Here is a 20,420-nt window from a genome sequence, read left to right on the forward strand (position 1 = left end):
AACCTAAGTTTGAGTTGCAATAGTTTTCAATTATATTTCCTTGCCAATTGTCATGACTTCTCTTTTATAATAGGTTTTTTTTAGGTCGCGGCTTCGTTAGCCATTTAGGTCATCAGTTATTTTTTACAGATATAAAAAGTCGCCATGTCCCTTCTCGAGGTTCAAGAACTATAAAATAGTTTATAAGTTTTATTCGTAAAAAAATAGTATGGATAATAAATATAAAATATAAGGAACCACACCTTTTTTCGTGTATTTTGATAAGGAAATAGACTTAATTTAGTTTACCGGGGAACCTTAATAATAAGGTAGGTAATACGTAAATCTTACATCTGCTATCTATCTAAAGATTATTCGAAGACCGCGTTCCGTAAATGAGTGTGTTAATTGTGTAAATTCCACGACAAGATGTGGTACTTATTTATGTGTCTGTTGTTTCTATTGGGAAGAACAACATCGGAGTTAGATTCTCGATTGGTGGAAATCACACAGGGCCCTGTACGAGGCTACAAAGACCCTATCGAGGACATATTTGTTTTTTATGGTATTCCATACGCTAAGGCCCCAACCGGTCCACAAAGGTTCAAGGTAATCTTTGTATCTTAAGACTTTAATCTAAATTGTTTATTTTTTACTATTATAAAATCAGTTCTATATATCGTTTATTTATTATGGACTATGATTGATTATTTAATATATTGTGACGTTCATAATTGAAATTATAATTGAAATTATATAATTATATGAAAACAAAAGCCAGATTTTAATTAAAAGATTACCTTGCTTTCATAGTTAAGGGTAGACTGTCACTGTATAGTACTAATTTGATTAAAAGTAAAAATAAAAATTATGAGATCGCGTAAACTAGTTCGGAGGAGCTATAGAAATGGGAAATATCCGTATCGCATAATCAACAGTTGCAAGTTTACTGCTACACGCGTCGAGTCGTTATCTATAGGTAGCTGGTGATATAGAATTTCGTGATAGCATCACCGTCAGTAATTATGTAATTTTGTAGATATAGGCTATTCCAAAATGGACCATATTTCCTACCCTTTTTTCTTCTACATATTTTTGAAAGTCATAAAGTAGTTTATACCATTTTGTACCGACAGAGGTTGACTCTTAAAACGGAGTGCCGAGAGTCGAGTATTATAAATGCGACAGTAACACTGTCTATTGCTCTTGCGTGGCCTACCACTTTTACCACTGGACGTGATGAAAGTTACCATCCTCTACAACGCGAGTAAAGCTGCAGTTAACAACTAATTTAATACAATCCTGTAAATGACTATTCCGAAGTTTCAGTACTTAAAATAAGTAGATTTTCATTTGGATTATCAACTATAAAAATGTTTTATCTGTGATGATTATGGTTACAAAATTAATTTTAGGAACCGCTACCGCCACCGATATGGGTTCAGACATTGGAAGCTGTAGACAACGGAATTATATGTCCACAATTTAAAGCACCTACGGTGGCTGACCGATTCCTGCCGAAGGACAAAATAATGCAAGAAGACTGCCTTATTGCAAATATTTATGTGCCTAATACAGATAAGAAAGACCTGCCGGTCGTCGTTTACGTTCACGGTGGCGGCTTTATCGTTGGCCACGGGAATTACGTCACTCCGAAAAAGTTCGTCAATAATAGAAACATAATTGCGGTAACATTTAACTATAGGCTTGGAGCGCATGGATTTCTGTGCTTGGGCACGAAAGATATTCCTGGTAACGCAGGAATGAAGGATCAAGTGGCATTGTTGCAATGGGTACAGAAAAACATTAAAAGTTTCCGAGGTAATCCTAATGACGTCACTCTAGCCGGATACAGCGCCGGCTCAGCGTCGGTCGACCTCATAATACTATCGAAAATGGCAAAAGGATTATTTAATAAGGTTATTGCGGAGAGCGGTGTTAATATTTCACCATTTAGTGTACAAATGGATCCATCTAAAAACGCTAAAGAGTACGCCCGAAGTATAGGTTTTGAAAATGTTGACGATATTAATGAATTGCAAGATTTTTTTAAAACAATTCCTTATGATCTGTTACAATCGGCTAATGTTTTGTATAGAACAGATTCAGAGTTTTTAACCGCGCCGTGCGTAGAGCGCGACGTTGGACAAGTGAGATTCCTAGAAGACAGTCCCGTTAACATAATCAAGAGTGGTAACTCTCTCAAACTTCCCATATTATATGGGTTTGCTGAGATGGAAGGAGCGTTCCGTATCGATCTTTTTGATCACACAAAAGATGAACTCAACGCCAACTTTACAGACTTTATGCCCAGTGATTTAACGTTTAAAAATATGGAAGAGAAACACGATATAGCGAATAGGGTAAGGCGTTTCTACTTCGGAGACAAGCCCATATCCGACAACACAGTGATAGAACACGTTGATTTATTCACTGATATTGTATTCGCGTGTCCAACGTTGCGGACACTGAAAAATCAGGTAAAAGCGGGGAATAATCAGATATATTTGTATGAGTACTCCTTTGTCGACGAGAGCACACCACTAATACCGTACACAAACGTACGCGGAGCGAATCATTGCGCTCAAACGAATGCTGTCATGGATGGAGTTAACATGACCCTCTCGGACGAAAGTTCGATCTCCGAAGATTTCAAAAAAATCAAGGGCTTGATGCGGGACCTTTGGGCAAAGTTTATTACAACAGGGTGAGTTTTTCTAAATATCAACTAACGATATTAGGTACGACACTATTTCATTCAAGTTTAAATAACGGCGTTATTATTTTATTTTAATAGTAAAAGTATATGTTATGCTTCCTTTGTTATATAGAAAGCCTGAAAGTCAGTGGGTACCAAGATGGCCGACAGCAGGGGAGAAGGGTTCCCCTCATATGTGTTTGAAGATGAACCCAGAACTTCGTGACACATCGCCCTCAGTCCGGTGTCAACTATGGGAAGAAATCTATGAAAAACACTACCGGCATCCCATAATGCCTTCACACCCCACAATGCACAATGAGCTTTGATAAAATCATTGAACATGTCAGGACAAATGCATTCTGAGTATTTAGTTCTTAATTAATAAGCAATTAAATATGAACACTTCTTAAAAATAAATAATTAAATAGAAAGTCTCTTCTCATGTCCATATTGTTATTATTATGATGTTATTGTATTATTTAACTACTATTTACTATAACAGTCTTCCAGCATTGAAATTCAGACTCGGCATTTACATACTGCCGATCAATATAGATAAGTTTACAATGATATACCAATTGATACAAACTAAGTCTTCTAAAAAAAAGGCACCGAAGGAGGAAGAGATAACGAAGCGTAAAACATAATAAATTTATTCAATACTAGATATTAATGTTTTTGGAATTCTAAATCACAATAAAAACAATTTTGTACTTTTATTAAAATTAATAAAATTCTAGTCTTTTTCATGAACTTTTTGTCGACGTTAAAGCAAACAAACCTTTTAGACACCGATTTTCTGAATCTGTCAGTCAGTCAGTCAGTAACGCTGGAGAGATTTGTGAGCTTCTGGTATCGATTATAGGCATAACTTATCTGAGTATTCAGTTTAAATTCCAGTGTAAATAAAAATAAGACATTCAGTTATAAATATTTTATTGTAATATTTCTCCTTAAAGGAAGAGTTTTATAAAATAATTTGAAATTATAGCGGTGGGTTACTTGAGGTATGTAGGTATCTAAACATATTATAAATAAGGTATATCGTACAAAATATACAGAACTGTTAATGGTAAAGATAACAATAATTATAAATAATTGAACATATAACAACATAATACATTATTCATTTCACATATAACAAGAGTTACATATATTTATTTAATTCTATTACTAATTTAAATTATATTATATTATTAATAAAATGTCATTTTTCAAAAGTTTTAAAATTATATACTTTTTTTAAAATATAAAGGCAGTGTACAACTTTTTTTGTACACATTGTCTAAATTGAGAATTAAGATGCTTTACCTTATATGCTTACATTGAGCATATAACAATGCAGGTGGTAACAATAACATAAATATATTAATGATAAAAATAAAAATTGCCAACTTAGGCAAAAGATAAAAATTTGAACTTAAAGTGTTAAATTGTCTATGATCAAAAATATCTTAGGTTAGTAGTTTTATAACATTTAAAACTATATTTAAAAATTTCTTGTAACGTTTTTAATAAGCCAAAATTCATCAATAACTTGCCCGCCAAGATCTACTGACACCTGAAATGAAACAAACTTAATGATTAATATCAACCGAAAGAGATGAATATTTGGTTTTAGGAAATATTACTTATCATGATAATTTACTAAAAGATAATTAAAATTATCTTTTAAATGTGGTTTCTGTGAGATATCATAAATTAGTGTAATCTCTTAATTAAATTAACAAGATAAATCTATAATTATTTTATCAATGTCTAAGCTTTGATTTCAACGTAACTGATTATAGCAGTAGTTTAAAACAATACACATTATATGTGACATAACACATATGCATGTGAGTGTGTGACTTTTAGTGAGTGTTTCATATTGTAGAATATAACTAAATTGTTTTTGTCATATTTAACCGTTTTAGCAGTCTCCTCTTTACCTCACGGAGCCTCCAATATGCGGTGCACTGCCAATAACATTATACATACTTATATATAGGTAAGTGAAACACCAGTCACTGATTAATCATCAAATCTTAGAAGCTATATCACCTACAAACTTGAAATTTGACAGGGAGATTTATTACAGATAAATAAATCATCTGCTTAGAACGGATATTACAAAACTGTACCCCTAAGGGGGTATAAAGGGGTTAGAAGTTTCAGGTGCAGCTAGTACAGACAATACAGTTTAAGCCTCTCGCGGCTCCTTCACAAGAAGGGCCCCAGGCTAGTGCCCCCATGTGTGCGCAGGGCCCTTATGAATAATATGTTAGTTGCAGTACTGACTTGTTCGAAGTTGATGTGTGTTTTGTTGTAGGCCTTGAACCTCGTGTACCCGTAGTCCTGCGACCGGAACGCTGACCATCCGAACGGTTCACCTGCAACGTTTCGTTTAATATTTATTTCAAGGTACACTACCGTAATTACTTATTAATTGTTAAATTACTATCACCGGTTCGGAAAGAAAAACAAAATTTATTTTGCTTCACCTGTATTATCTTCAAAGATTTTATCTCTATTTGAAAGGCCTGGACGACTTTTAACTGATAGCCATAGTCAGTTAAAAGTCTTAGTCCACTTAAAGAAACATTATTTTACACATTGTTATTATGTTTGTAATTAAACTGGCCCATTCGCACGCAATTCAAAATATAAAACATTGTCCATTGTAATAAGTATCATATCTATTTCAGTAGATCGCACAACAGTAGACAGTGGCCCTACTCAGAGTGGTATGTAGTTGCAAATAAATGGTAGAACTAAGAAGTTGGACTCACGCCTGAAGTGGTCACGGCCCTCCTGGCAGCCGGCCGAGCCCGTCACCACGTGCACCGGCGCGCTGCAACGCACTTGCTGATCAGTAATGGAAATGACTAATATCATCATTTGCATGGCATATTTGTTTACATGTGAATTATGTATAATATATATAGTTATGTTATGGTTACAAAAGGGATGACTAAAAGACAATTGCATGTTGTCGAGATGAGAATGCTAAAAGGAATGTTTGGTGTTACGCGAATGTATAAGTAAGGAATGAGTACATAAGAGGAAGTTTGAAAGTGACACCGATAGCCGAGAAGTTATGTGGAAGGCGGCTATCGTGGTATGGGCATGTAATGCGGAGGAATGAGGAACATATTGTGAGAAAAGCCTTGATCATGGATGTGGACGGATACAGAGGTAAAGGACGACCAAGGCAACGATGGATGGATTGTGTGAAAGAGGATATGGGTAGAAAGAATGTTACTTGTGAGATGACGTCTGACAGAGAAGTATGGAAGGAGAAGACATGCTGCGCCGACCCCAAATAATATTGGGATAAGGGCAGGAGGATGATGATATATAGTTATGATAAAGACGGACATTTTTTTCCGCCCATTGTTGTATTGTGTAGTTATCTGCTTGAGAAAAGAAGTGGATTGAATTATTATTATCAGATACCCTGGGTATGTACTAGAGGATTCCTCATGACTACTGTTTTGTTATACCCTACCAGTTCGGGTGTACGTGACTAAAATTTCATAGAACTATAGTTATATGTATGTACTGACTGGGGAGTCCACATGGTCGAGTATGAATTGGGTTACACGGGGTATACACGGTTCTACCAACGTTATTATTTTTAGAACTTATAATGAAATGGAACATTTAACACTAAAATAAATATAACCGTCACGAGACGCTCAGATGTGAAACGTCGAAATTGATGGTTACAGAAAGAATTTTGCACTAAAGAAAACCGATGCCTCTGCTTTCTTTCCATCACATCGATAACTTAACATTTTAACCACAAACATGATCCTGAATCATATAAAGTAATAATGGACGACGACTCATGACGAAATAAAAAACGGTTTTATTCAAATAGCTATATTTCTTGAAAAATAATAAAGTACATGATACATTATAAGTATAATTATGATATATGATTACTTATTTTGATTATATTAATTATCAACCTAAAGAAATATCTACGTGTTTTAAACTGGCAATTGTATCAATATATAATCTAATATTCATATTATTTCCTCCAGTGAGCATCGAACCCGAATGAGGATTCCCCGATATATCCTAACGCTTAATCTGATATGATTTTCCTTCTACTCTACTATCACATGTTCTTTGGGTGTCGGCCAGATCAGAGAGATTCAACACGAGGCCTCCCTAAGAGAGGTCGTAGGGCCGGTGATGGTCCTTGATTATCCAGACGGAGTCCACGACTTGACCCTTGAGGTCGACGTCCACCTGAAACGAATCGTTCAATCTTTACATATAGCACACTAACATGGAGCTAGCAAATAGTAAATGAGCACTTTTCTGGAAATAAAGGGAGGAGATGATGATGATGTAACTCCGAGGCATGGCCCGGGTGCGGGTGCGGGTGCAGGGGGGGGCCAAACCTGCTCGAGGTGCAGGTGCGTGCGGTTGTGCGCGCGCAGGCGCGTGTAGCCGTAGTCGCTGGAGCGGAACGCAGACCACGCCGGCGGGTGCTCTGCGGGCACACGTAACGTGATTACAATTAAATATAGTACGACACAAATTAGATGTAGCATCGGAAAATGCAATGGAATGAAAATAAAACCGATTACTGCCGATTTACACGACCAATAGAAAAAGCTCCCTATCGCGCCATTCGACGCTATTCGTCGCTATAGATTCACGCGTCAGAGAAAGCAAGTGTATGTAAATCGACGCTCCAAATTGACGAATATATTAGGTCATATGATATTACAAATTATTACGTTTGTGCAAAGATCATATTCGCATGAGAAATAAATATTGATAATTTGGGATAGCGTACTCAATTCGGATGTGATCGGTTTTACGAATTTTACCGATGCGACATCTAAGTTGTGTCGTACTATACATGGGGCCAAAGTTCTGAAATCTTAAATCAGATATCGTTATTAGATTTCAAATGTTATGTATGAGAGTATGCGTCATCTACTCTTAGTGGAACTGATACTATAAATCATTGTTAATGCGTAACAAAACTCACACTAAAATGCTGGAGATGACAACATAGTTCTGATGTATAATAGGAATACCTATTACTTAGTATTATTTTTAACACTGCAAATATCTAGGTGGCAGTGTCAAATGGCTTGTTTTTCTATTTGCCTACAATTTGAAATTATAAATGTATTGAAGCAGATTGAAAATCATGGTTCCTTACTTTTAAATTTGTTCGTGTCCTCCTGACAGCCCGCCGAGCCAGTTATTATGTGGACGGGAGCTCTGCAAACATAGTCGTTACAACCAAACTTATGACTAAGTTTGTGTTTCTTGTACATTTTAATTGGAAATGAATGCATTACAATACTAAATTCAAGTTACAAATATGAAACTGCGACACCTGTAATTAAAATCTCAAGCGAAATGTTCAAATTATCATTACGGAATAAATTAAATATTTTTAACTTCAAATTAAAAGATGCTCAGTTCAATTATCACGCGAGATTCCTCTAGCGTAGTATTAATACTATGTAACGGATGTGTGATGAGAGAGTACTGATAAAATAATAAATTATAGGGACTCCGTGACTCACCAAAATGATATCGTTTCGATTTTGTTTTGCATCAACTCACCAAACTAACCGACAGAGCCTCAAACCGAACCCCGCGTAACCCGCACAGAACTCCAAACGATTGTTTTCGTTAACCCAACCGAGACTACACCACTCCCACTGGCGCTGCGGAGACGACCCGCGTGTGTCGAGTGTGGGGCTCACCGAGGGTTGCGGTAGGGCTCCCGCAGCGAGCCGTTGTACACGCGCTGGTCGTACAGCGGCCACGTGCGCTCGTAGCTGTGCTCGTGCGCCCACACCACCACGTCCACGCCGAAGCGCTGCAGCAGCGGCTCCAGGCCTGCGCCGCACAGGTACATACACTCGTCACCATGAGCACGAGCACACTCGCCATACATGAGCACGAGCACACTCGCGATACATGAGCACGAGCACACTCGCGAGCATGAGCACGAGCACACTCGCGATACATGAGCACGAGCACACTCGCCATACATGAGCACGAGCACACTCGCGATACATGAGCACGAGCACACTCGCCATACATGAGCACGAGCACACTCGCGATACATGAGCACGAGCACACTCGCGAGCATGAGCACGAGCACACTCGCGATACATGAGCACGAGCACACTCGCCATACATGAGCACGAGCACACTCGCGATACATGAGCACGAGCACACTCGCCATACATGAGCACGAGCACACTCGCGATACATGAGCACGAGCACACTCGCGAGCATGAGCACGAGCACACTCGCGATACATGAGCACGAGCACACTCGCCATACATGAGCACGAGCACACTCGCGATACATGAGCACGAGCACACTCGCCATACATGAGCACGAGCACACTCGCGATACATGAGCACGAGCACACTCGCGAGCATGAGCACGAGCACACTCGCGATACATGAGCACGAGCACACTCGCCATACATGAGCACGAGCACACTCGCGATACATGAGCACGAGCACACTCGCCATACATGAGCACGAGCACACTCGCGAGCATGAGCACGAGCACACTCGGCATACATGAGCACGAGCACACTTGCGATACATGAGCACGAGCACACTCGGCATACATGAGCACGAGCACACTCGCGATACATGAGCACGAGCACACTCGCCATACATGACCACGAGCACACTCGCGAGCATGAGCACGAGCACACTCGGCATACATGAGCACGAGCACACTTGCGATACATGAGCACGAGCACACTCGGCATACATGAGCACGAGCACACTCGCCATACATGAGCACGAGCACACTCGCAACCATGAGCACGAGCACACTCGCGACCATGAACGATATTAGAAGGTATTAGAAGTCGGCACTCACTGTAGAGGCCCAAAAAGGGCAGGCCCTTCCGCGTGTACTCGACGCTGCAGTCGATGTCGTCGGAGTTGCTGCAGTACATGGGTCGGTGGCCGAACAGCACTATCCAGGGCCGGCGCGCCCTGCGGACCCAGATTTACCCGGATATCGTTGACGCTACCACTTAGGCCACCGGCACACTATGCTCCGAGGACGTTTAGGTCCTCGGAGCAGACGAAATTTCTATTCAACTTGAACATAATATAATAAATAAAATAAATATATATACCTAATTGAATTTATGTAAAAAATAAATTTTAACACAAAATCTAACGTGTCTCCAGCGCTACAGACTGCGAGCTCTTAGATAGCATTTAGAGGCTTCTTTAAGTACTACCCACATACATATGACAGCGAAGACTGGTCGTTTTATATATCTATCTAGCTTTGAACTTGCGGCTGTTTTAGAAACATATAACAAAATGTTCTCTCTTAACGTCAGTACTGAAACTCTTACCTGTTCTCCGGTTTCGTGGCCTGTAACAGGTCTTCCTCGAGCCATTGGAACTGATTAGCGACCATCTTAAAGCCGAATTCGAGGAAATAATAAAATTCAGTGGAAATCGATATGAAATGTATCGGGCCGAGGTCGAAGGAGTAGAACATGCTCTCGTAGGGCCCCGGCATGGAGAACCGGTTACGGTAGTTGCTGAAGTTACTGGAACGAAGAAAAAATTACGAGAATTAAACAAAAACATGCTACTCTTTCCGGATTTGCACGGGTAATAAGATGAGGATCTACATAAAATGATATGAGCTTAATCCCATCAAAAACATAAATGTAAAATGCAAGCCAAGTACAATATTAAGATATAAGCCTCGGTTGTTGACTCCAACGACAAAAGAAGTGAGATCTAAATGTGTGCCAAGTACAATGGCCAGTCCTGAATGTATTTATAACTACATAAAACATAATTTATTTCCATATCTTAGGATAATATATTGTAGCCTAAGGTCTGACTCGGCTAGTTCTCATATACGAATTATTACTTGCGATGGATAGTTTCCACGGGCAAACAAATTTTCGAAATAATAAAATGAAAACTGACAAGTTACAGGTTTAGAACGTGCGAAGGTTACAATATATCGGCTTTGACACGCTGCCGCGTATCTAGATGTGGCAAACCATACTGTTTCGAGTGTTTCTAAGAATATCAGTGCATTGAATGTGCCAAACGCCATTAAAAGTATTTCAGCAAGTTCCCAAGTTAATTAATTATAAAGCCGAGCCTTCCCTGCGAATCAACTCATTCCATTGGTGACTACGTTTTCAAAAACGGCAAGAGAGATTCATTGGCGACTTTTGGTGTTATCGCATTTAAACAGAGAGACGGTATTCGCTTATTTTTTTTGTGTCATCTTAAATTTATCATAAAGATCCGTCTTTATGATAAATTGAAAAAGGAGGATATTTAAATAATATAAAAGAACCCGCATCTAATGAACTAAATTGAGCACAAAATGCCTTTATATGCAATAAAACCGGTATACTTAAGTGAAGATTCATAATTATCGTTTCGTTAGAACAGTTTAACCGCCAGACTGCTCAGTGAGATACAAATTAGAAAAAAAACACCTATGATTTCTATCTGACTCGTTTTCTTTTTAATCAAAGTAACTCTTTTAATTATTCTTAGAAAAACAATGTTATAAACGACTGGACTTACTACTTGGATTCGTGGTTCCCGGGGCACGTCATGTAGGGCAGGACGGCAGCCAGGGGCTGAATCTGCCGCATGAACTCGTCCCCCACGAGCGCCTCGTCCGTGTCCATGTCGTAGGCGAAGTCCCCCACGTGGAGGATCATGTCGAAGTGACCACGTTGAGCCTCGTCTTGAAGGTAGGATAGTGACTGGAACATAGCCATTTTTATTTGGAACCAACTTTTTTTTACTAAACAGTTTCGGAAGTTAGAAGGTCTTCTTTTTAAACTTATGAAATTGCAATTTAAGGCCTCATACGCCATTACTCTATTAAGTCGAGAACCACTCAAAAACGATTCCTCATGAATTCAATTATACACAATTCAGAAAGGTACATATTTCTCAGTTGTATGTGTGCTAAGATCGATTAAAAAGATGCCTAAAGTCATATAAAATTTGAGACAGTAAATATAATTAGGTACATCCAGAGTAATATTACGTGTGCGTTCTTATTGCCCATGTCACCGTATATGGCGGCGCGCACCACCCAGTCCTCGCCCGCCGGGACGGTCTTGAACGAGAACTGCTCCGACCAGCCGAATACCGATCCCGCGTGATACACTGCAATTGATTACTTACACTCATCTTTCATGCAACCATCAGACGCAGCAATAGTACATTAATGTATATAATGGAAAAATCCGATATGTTTTCTACCGGGAAGATATATTTTGATAATCTATATAGTTAAGTATGTATTATTAGGATGTACTTAAGTGTGCATTATATAGTTATTATGTTCTCTCTCTATTTGTACCTGCACTTACGTTTTCATTCTGAGCTTCATCACCAAAGGTTGCCTGTTCACAAATCACCAAAGATCGCTTCAACTTATAAGGCAGCCCTTGCGCAAAATTTGTCCAATATTTTTTGGATTCTCTTATGAACTCATGTGTAGGGCAATAACGTGTTTAATAAAATAAAGACTTATAAGTGTTTGATTGTTTAAAAAACGAGCTGTTTTTATATTAAAGTAAATTATTACCAAGTGTCCTAATTCTTTCTATCTATTACATTAAATTGTTCGCAAATTATATTTTTATAGTCAGAAGCAGAACAAATAACAGTAACAGATAAAAAATATATTATAATGCTATAAACATTGCATTATTAGTGATACAGTATTGGTTTACAACATAAAGTATAGTCGTAATGTCTACATATTAAAGTCTATTCTAATAGTCTATTGGACTGGTCTTTAAAATCCCTTTTATATTATTTAGTAGAAGTTAAGGAACTAAGTAAAAGTTGTGTTTTTTATTTCTAGTACATATTTGCCGAAAAATATCATATTAAAAATTCCATATTTAAATAGCGCGCAAAAACGCTACTTGGACAATATGGCGCTGCAATGGGGTCGGTGACGTAACTTTCCTGTATTTTAATCTGTGGTACATATAGTAGAAAAAAAAAAAAATACAGACGAATTGATAACCTCCTCCTTTTGGAAGTCGGTTGAAAAGCAAAGTTTACAAGAAAGTGACTTCATCATAAGCCCGGCCAATCAGGAGCGCTTTGTGTCGCTTTGTGTGACAAACGTTTGAAAAAATGCATTTTTATTTATGGATTTTTGAATAAATTAAGTATTATTTTCAACTTTCATTAGTAAATGACCATTTTTTAATTCATAAAATACACTGATTACAATAACTCACAATTTATTTTTTGCATTGTCAAATAGCCTATTGTGAAAGGAAAAAGAAAGGAAAAGTATTGAAACTATTTTAATGGCATTTAATTATGGCATTAAGATAGATGACGAATAAGTAACGATTCCTCGGTACTTACCATATCTGGTGTCAAATTTCAGATCTGGCAGAAGAGTCCTATGTATCCACATCTTCCGACGCTGCTTCCCTCCATCCGTAAAGAGGGTCCTGGTGCCCACTGCCTCCAGGTCCATTGAGCCCTCCCCATACTGGACTCGCGACTCGTTAGTATTATTAAACGTCGTCCATGTTACGACAATGTCATTTGGTTTCGCTGTCGATAAAAGATTTTTGACGCATTTTTAATTTCGTCTAGAGACAATAAAGTGTCTATAACATGTTTATTCTAATTTGGCTAAGTGTGTGTGTCTGTTTGCGTTGATGTTGTATGTGTGCATTCACATGATAAAAGTAATATCAATTTCATTTAGTTACAATGTGCAAGATTCATAATGCTCATTGAATCATTTAAAAACCAGTTTTTTTCAATCTGCCATTTAAAACTTACAATGTAATATGAATATACCATAACTAGTGAAATGACCTTGATTAAGATATCTAAAAGATCATAAGTAATATTACCTACAGTATTATGTAGGTACCTATAGTCCATTCCAATGACAAAAGGAAACATTCAAAACATACCGTATTTTTCAATATCACAAGTGTTTTGTGATAATTCCACTATAAGATTAACTACAAACAGTTCTTGAATAATATATCTTCATTTGTAATACAACAATATTTCACAAATAGCAAGGGGCAGTGTCATAGTTAATTGGTTCATAGTTATGCAATATATTAAAAAAAAAAAATGTTGTATATTTAATCTACAACAATTTCAAAATAAAGATTGTAGCTTATATCTAAAAAAAAATCAGCTTCATTTAAAAAGTTAATATTCAGATAATTATAGATTTATCCTAGATACCATTCTTTGTTGGAAATGGTAGTAAATATAAATAATTATGTTATCATCACTTATTATGATAGCCTCGATATTGGGGTTATCACTGTAATCCGGTCATTTATATTTGTTTAAGCATTGAGTGACTAAAAACATCTTTATAAACATAACGCAAAAATAAAACTGAAAGAACTGCTTTTATTGAATAGCAACTATTATTAATAAAACAATTGTTGTTTTTATAGGGTTTTTAATATTTTAGATCAACATCATGATAAAAAAATTAAAGATAATTAAATTATATTATATTAGTAAAATTAAATTCATCAGAATCAAAATATACTTAATTCAATTAGGCTTTTACAAGCACTTTTTAATAGTTATTTGAGAAAACATATTAAGTGAAGCTACCACTAGTTTGGAATGCAGATTCTACCGAGGAGACTCGGCAAGAAATTCAGATCAACAATAACTATCAAATTGGAAAGTAACAACAGCTATATTCAATTTTTATTAGTTCTATATTAATTATGGTTTTATAACCAAAGGAAAAACTAGTAGCATATACATATTAAATACAAAACTATCATGTTTATTTACTAATTAAATTACTTACATCCAAATGAAATATGTATTTGCTCTGGCTGGCAGTACTCGCAGTCATATCCTGGGCTAGCGCGAGGCGTTATTTCTCCTAACGATAACTTCAGTAATAAAATAAATATAAAAGACTTCATTATTTATTTTACAGTTCTTCAACTTAATATCATTACGTTGAGAACACTTAAGAATTAAATTACATTAAATTTGCGTACTTTTAAATAGCAACGCGAACTGATAAAATAGCTAACAACGGAAAATAACGCCAATTTGTAGTTGTTTACTTTAAAAGTGCTAACTAATTACTGTCTGTATTAAAACAACAAAGCGTTTCTAATAGTAAAATTCGTATTATTGTATTTAAATTGACTTAGATCTGTCAATGTCAATTGTCAAATTATTATTTTTTTTCTCTTCAACAAGACACGTGTATTATTCTATACTGCCATTTCAAATTTTTTTTTTTTTTTATTTAACTCGCTATGTTTATTTAGGACGAATTTTGCAAGTTAAATTAGAATCACTTCCTCTTATCTTATATAAATGAAATTTTATATGTTACTACAATTCCGATGATAGTATTTTTTTAGTTTCCACTTGATTAAGCTGCAGCGAAGGCATTACTCCACAGTCAATAGCATATAAATATGAAATTTTGTTTACTATAAAGGTTCTTTCCTATATTTGCTGTTTCTTTTAAGCTATTATCATATATATCGTGATTTTTATCATGAGATATTTTTAAGTAATGAAAATAAACATTGCACCCCTCAATCGCCCGTAATTTGATACGTCGATAATCGATACACATTGTAAGACACGCCTTTGTTTCCTTTTCACCTTAGTTGAAAATACCGTGACTAAGAAGCTGAAGAAAACTCATCCTCTTTCATAAAATCTTCTTTAGGGCAATTGTATAATCAAGAGAAGTATTTAAAGGTGTAAGAAACAAATAAAGGCTGTAATAATTTACTCGTTTTAAAATATCACTTAATTTTTATTTCCAATTCATTAAATTTCGCCGATACAAATCACCAACGAAATATTATGTAGAACACTCTTCTATAAATAAGCAACATGTAAAATATCTACATTTTTGAATCTAAAATAATGACGTAGTCAAATTAAAAAAAAAGTAATAAAAACTCTTTATTATGTCACATATTTTAAAAATCCTTAAAATCTATATATATTATGTCTAAATGGCATATTAAAATATATTCTCGCGTAAGTATTCTTAATCCTATTTAAAATTAAAAATATCACAAGTAAATATGCGATAACCGATTTGTACTTTAGGTGAATAAAAAAAAATTACAGGCAACGCTTGATTCGTTACAAAAAAAAATGAATTAATTATAAGGCCTGAAGAAAATGCAATATGTCGGATGCTGCCTACAAGAATTACAAGCGCGAATGACAGCTAAAGTTGTCCAAAACTCATTTCTCCTTCACTTTTACTTTGTTTATTAGATCTTTTGGTGTTATTCTTGTCTATGCTAGCCTCGCCTTCGCTCTTCAAAGGCCTAACAGCGCTAGAGAAATCCGAACTATATTTAGAGTTTCTAGATACAGAAGGTGACGAAGAACTTATTTCAGATAGCGACGGAATTCTACTTTTCCTAAGCCTTCTTTTATACATTTTATGAATTTCCCCTAAGCTGCTTATGTCGGATGAAGAGTAATCGCCATCAACAGAACTAGAACTGCTTAATATACCTTTTCGCAAATTGTTCGGTTGTTCTCTGTTATTGGACAGGCCAGATTTAATATTAGAAATAACCTCTCGAGAAGATTGAGGCAGACGCAAACTGAATCTAGGTGACGACAAATTAACCGATATGCCAAGATCCTCATCATTTTCTATCTCAACTTTCAACTGTTCATCATTTGAGACGACCACTATTGGACTAGTTTGCTGATTAACGGATAACGATAACGCAAAGGGTGAAGTCGTCCTTGTTTTAGTTCTAGTCGGTGACGTCATTACGCTTTTAACGTGAGCCGGTGACGTCTGCGTATTCTTTTGAAAGGAGGACACGTTTCTGTCACTGTTATCGTTATCTATGTTTTTTGAAGTCGAAGGTTTATTGAATTCTTTTTCCAATAAGTCACCGTATTCATCAATGATTAACTTTTTAATAAACTCTTTTTCAAGCTTAAACATTTTTTCAACTTCGCCGCGTGGATCAATTGAAGAAGGCCATAAATCGTTATGAATCGGTTGAATGTTAGGCTTATCATCACTAGAAGAAGTTTGAGTCTCTTGAATTGTTCTTTTATTTGTTGTATTGCTTTGGGTACCCGTGTCCTGAGTGTCAACGGAATGAATAAATTCAAATATATCAACTGTATTTTTAAAGGATAGATTTGATACCTTCGTAAACGTTTTATTGTGTACATTAGCATCCTGATTTGTTTTGTTTTCTGGTGTGACAGTGGGATCCTTATTTTTATCTTCCTTAGAATTGTTAGATGGTTTACTACCTAATGATTCAAAATCGTTTGCTTGGGTTTTATTTGAGTCATCTGATTTTTCATCTTCGAAATCATCGTCGTAACTATCGCCTTTTCTGTAACTATTGTTTAGATTAATTTGTCCATTATCTGATATTTTATTATCAATGTTACCATTTTTAATGGAAGAGGTCCGAGTTATTTCCTTTTCAATATTTAGAACGTCTTGCAATAAATTTTCATCAGATGTCGTGAGGACTTTTGGGCTTTTATTTTTATGTTTTCTAGGACTATCTATGTGAAATGAATTTTCTCGACTGCTTAATATTTTATCCAAAATGAGACTCAAAACTATATCACCTCTATGAGGTATATTAGAAATTTCTCTCTCAATGTCACTTACGTTGACTCCTCCTAGTGTTAATTTTGAATAGGGTATATACTCAGTATTATTTAAGGCATTTGGTGTTATTTTATGTTTAGATGGATTTTTTTGTTTATTGGACAATTTGGGAGAAACTTTTGTTACTTTAGTTCCAGATTTTTTTAATTTTGATGTTTCACCGTAAACGGTTTTTAACCGTTTCTGCCACTCATGTACACTAACTTTACCGTCACGCTTTATATCTTTTTTACTCACGATATCGTTTCTAGTTTTCGGGCCAGTTGGAAGATTTGCACGACGAGTTGCCCTTAAAGTTATCGTGCTTTTTATTTTCTGCTTTCTTAAATTATCCTGCGAATCAGAACTATTGTTGTTTGCTGATTCACAACTTTCGTAAGTCGACATTTTGGAGACTTTCCGTGTTATTGGCTTATCGTTTGCGGCATTGAGCTGAATATGATCAAAAGTAAATGTATTTCTAGAAACCGGCTTAGGTGTGTCCTCATGCTTCATTTCGATGACTAAAGCATTGTGTTTCGTGAAATTATTTTCGCATATGTCTTTATTTTCGGGATTTATATCAAGTTGTAAAACCTTCTGTTCCTTTAATTCACTTCTTATATTGATACTTGGCATTTCTTGTATTTGTAATGGGGTTTTAACTGGTAACGATTTACACTTATCAGGTTTATAGGCGATTTCACTATAGGAATTCATATTTTTGTTTTTAGTATTTATAAAAGAATCAGGCGAATTTATTGGTTTAGAGAGGGTTTCATTAATTTGAACTACATTGGTGCGCGATACACCCAATTTTTTTTTAATAGATGATTTTTTAACTATTGGCACTTCATTAACTTGAACACCGTGGTTAACGAACTGCTTAGTGTTCCGCTGATTCGCTATCGATTTGATAATTCCATCGACAACATCCTTATGCATTCTATTTGGTGTAGATTTAGTTTCAGCTATGTTGTGTCCGTGAAATTTAGCATTAACAACTTCTTCAATATGAACTTTTTCATTAAATTCTTCATCTAAAGGCATTGGCAATGTTTTCTTTTGAACATCTAATCCATGATATTTCGAAAATTCTCCCGAAAGCTGCTTTAAGTCGTCCGCGGTCGATTGAAGCATGTCATGCAACTTTCTTAAAATAATTTCGTCTTCGGGCTTTAACGCTGGCTCGGAGTTCCAAATATCATCATCTATAATGTTAATCATATCAAGTTTTTTGCTGCTCTCAACCTGAAAACGAAAATGGAACTCTTAGTAAGCTGAAATGCATAATTCAATTGTATTGGGCGGTATATTTATTTTCGCTTACCAAATATCGATCGACTGGATAACGAGTTTCTTCGGGTCTCATCTGTTGGTCAAACATAGCGGCTCCGGCATCCTCTCTGTCCCGCTGCGTTCTGTCGACAAGGAATTTACTCGTTTATTTTAGGTCCATCTAGTCTTTCTTCAATTATACATATTACGAATCGAAAAATAAGTTCTACCAAGGCGAACATGTTAAAGTAATACAAGCAAGATCAAAATATGTTTATTTTTTCAGTATGTTTGATGGTATTAAATTATTGTTGAGTTTATACAGATGAGAGAGACAAGTTGATTGATAAAGTTTAATCAAATATTGAGCCAAGAGTATATTATTTCGTATACAGTATTAATGAAAACCTTACAAATATATTTTAATAGGAAGTTTTACTTAATCTTCGTAGTTTTACAGGAAAATAACCTAGCTGCTTCCTATTTCATTGTGAGATCAAAGAGGATCAATAATTTTATGAATCACAAAGAGCTACAGATTTTTTAGCTATCCAATGTAACAGTGTAATTATTAAATGTCATTAGAAAAGTGTCTTCTTAATTAAAAAAAAAAACATTAATGCTGTCCTTTTTGGCAGTGGCTTTCTACAATGACTGTAAATGTAATGAGAAATTGTTATGTGTTACTATTTTTAAAACATTTTGATTTTAATTTACGTTATTAAAAAAAATCGAAAATGACGGAGTGACTTGGAAATTCCTTCTTCATCATCATTATGAAGAATTAACGTGGTTTTTTGTCATTTATTTAAGTTATTACAAATACTGAAATCAGTATTAAGCTTTTTTTTAATTTCACCTAAGAGGGTAAAATTGGAGTTGAATATTTGGGATGGTAGGAGTTCGTTATTTTTTAAGTTAGAAACATGAAAATTGGTATAAAGGCTTTCGTTTATAAATAACGGTCAGTCGTTAAAGAGCTTACAAAATTTAATCCCTTTGGGAGAAAATTTGAGAGTGAAATTTCGTTTGGAATTTCGTCATTTCTTAAGTAAGAAAGTATTACGTACAAAATAAAAGACTATGTGCACTTTTCCGGACGGTACACCGGCCACATGGGGAGTACAACAAAAATAAAATCACATTAAGTTACTGAATCCTGGCTTATGTTGTAATCCATTTCTTCTTAAATAATGTCGTTGGAACTATTATCAAAATCTAGAGGGCTCTGTCCAATGACATTTTAATAAACAGATATGTTATACCCATACTAAACAACAGAAAAAAGTGTGCCGCGCCGGGGACCGTTTATTTTACATTTCGTTACAAGTAAAAAGGATAGCTTGATAAAAACAATAAGTAAAAGGGATAACTAGATGTTTTAATTACACAAAACGTATTACTACGTAAAACGACTAAAGGCAAACGTTACAATTGGGACGTTTGCTAGTCTTCACTTTTTGCGCGTTAATAACATATCTGTTTACTAGAACATCATTGGCTCTGTCGAAATATTACTGAATTTATGTCTATTATATCGATTTAGTTATTTCAAAATATGTATATGTGCATATGGAGCATGCAAAACTACCCAGTACATAAAGAAAATGTAAGTCAAAAATAAAAATGATTCAAAACCAAATCAAGCAGGTGTCAATATATATTCCGGGGGAACAACTCGTAGAACAGATTACCCATATCCAATATCCAATAAAATCTCAAAAATACCAATAAAGCTGTCTTTGTTGCAGCTTTGATAAGAGTAGAGGCATTTATTTTTAAAAAGCCTTAT

At 35.6% G+C, this 20,420-nt stretch overlaps 3 protein-coding genes across 6 annotated transcripts in view; 1 reads left to right on the plus strand and 2 right to left on the minus strand.

Annotated features, from left to right (window-relative positions):
• Positions 1-334: 334 nt before the first annotated feature.
• Positions 335-3,026, plus strand: LOC124535800 (juvenile hormone esterase-like). Its single transcript, XM_047112155.1, has 3 exons — positions 335-588; positions 1,395-2,686; positions 2,811-3,026. The coding sequence occupies exons 1-3, from the start codon at positions 409-411 to the stop codon at positions 3,004-3,006; spliced, it is 1,668 nt and encodes a 555-aa protein (XP_046968111.1). The 5' UTR covers positions 335-408; the 3' UTR covers positions 3,007-3,026.
• A 983-nt stretch (positions 3,027-4,009) lies between these two features.
• LOC124535525 (acid phosphatase type 7) lies at positions 4,010-14,883 on the minus strand. 2 transcript variants are annotated; one of them, XM_047111744.1, is made up of 10 exons: positions 14,528-14,883; positions 13,084-13,278; positions 11,735-11,856; positions 11,260-11,444; positions 10,050-10,250; positions 9,557-9,675; positions 8,410-8,545; positions 5,452-5,513; positions 4,961-5,052; positions 4,010-4,241 (listed from the first exon to the last, which is right to left on the minus strand). In XM_047111744.1, the coding sequence occupies exons 1-10, from the start codon at positions 14,646-14,648 to the stop codon at positions 4,170-4,172; spliced, it is 1,305 nt and encodes a 434-aa protein (XP_046967700.1). In that variant the 5' UTR covers positions 14,649-14,883; the 3' UTR covers positions 4,010-4,169. The 2 variants fall into 2 exon arrangements, with proteins under 2 accessions (XP_046967700.1, XP_046967699.1); XM_047111743.1 differs by lacking the exons at positions 4,010-4,241; positions 4,961-5,052; positions 5,452-5,513 and adding exons at positions 6,661-6,922; positions 7,078-7,169; positions 7,854-7,915 and having other exon boundaries at positions 14,528-14,880.
• A 764-nt stretch (positions 14,884-15,647) lies between these two features.
• LOC124535524 overlaps positions 15,648-20,420 on the minus strand; it is a 113,818-nt gene continuing 109,045 nt past the window's right edge. For all 3 annotated transcript variants that reach the window (XM_047111739.1, XM_047111741.1, XM_047111740.1), the window contains 2 exons: positions 18,681-18,771; positions 15,648-18,601 (listed from right to left, as the gene is read on the minus strand). In XM_047111739.1, coding sequence (XP_046967695.1) covers positions 15,935-18,601; positions 18,681-18,771 — 2,758 coding nt within the window. In that variant the 3' untranslated portion in view covers positions 15,648-15,934. The remainder of the gene's footprint in view (positions 18,602-18,680; positions 18,772-20,420) is intronic.

This window comes from Vanessa cardui, chromosome 15 (genome assembly GCF_905220365.1).
Source record: "Vanessa cardui chromosome 15, ilVanCard2.1, whole genome shotgun sequence".
NCBI lineage: Eukaryota > Metazoa > Arthropoda > Insecta > Lepidoptera > Nymphalidae > Vanessa > Vanessa cardui.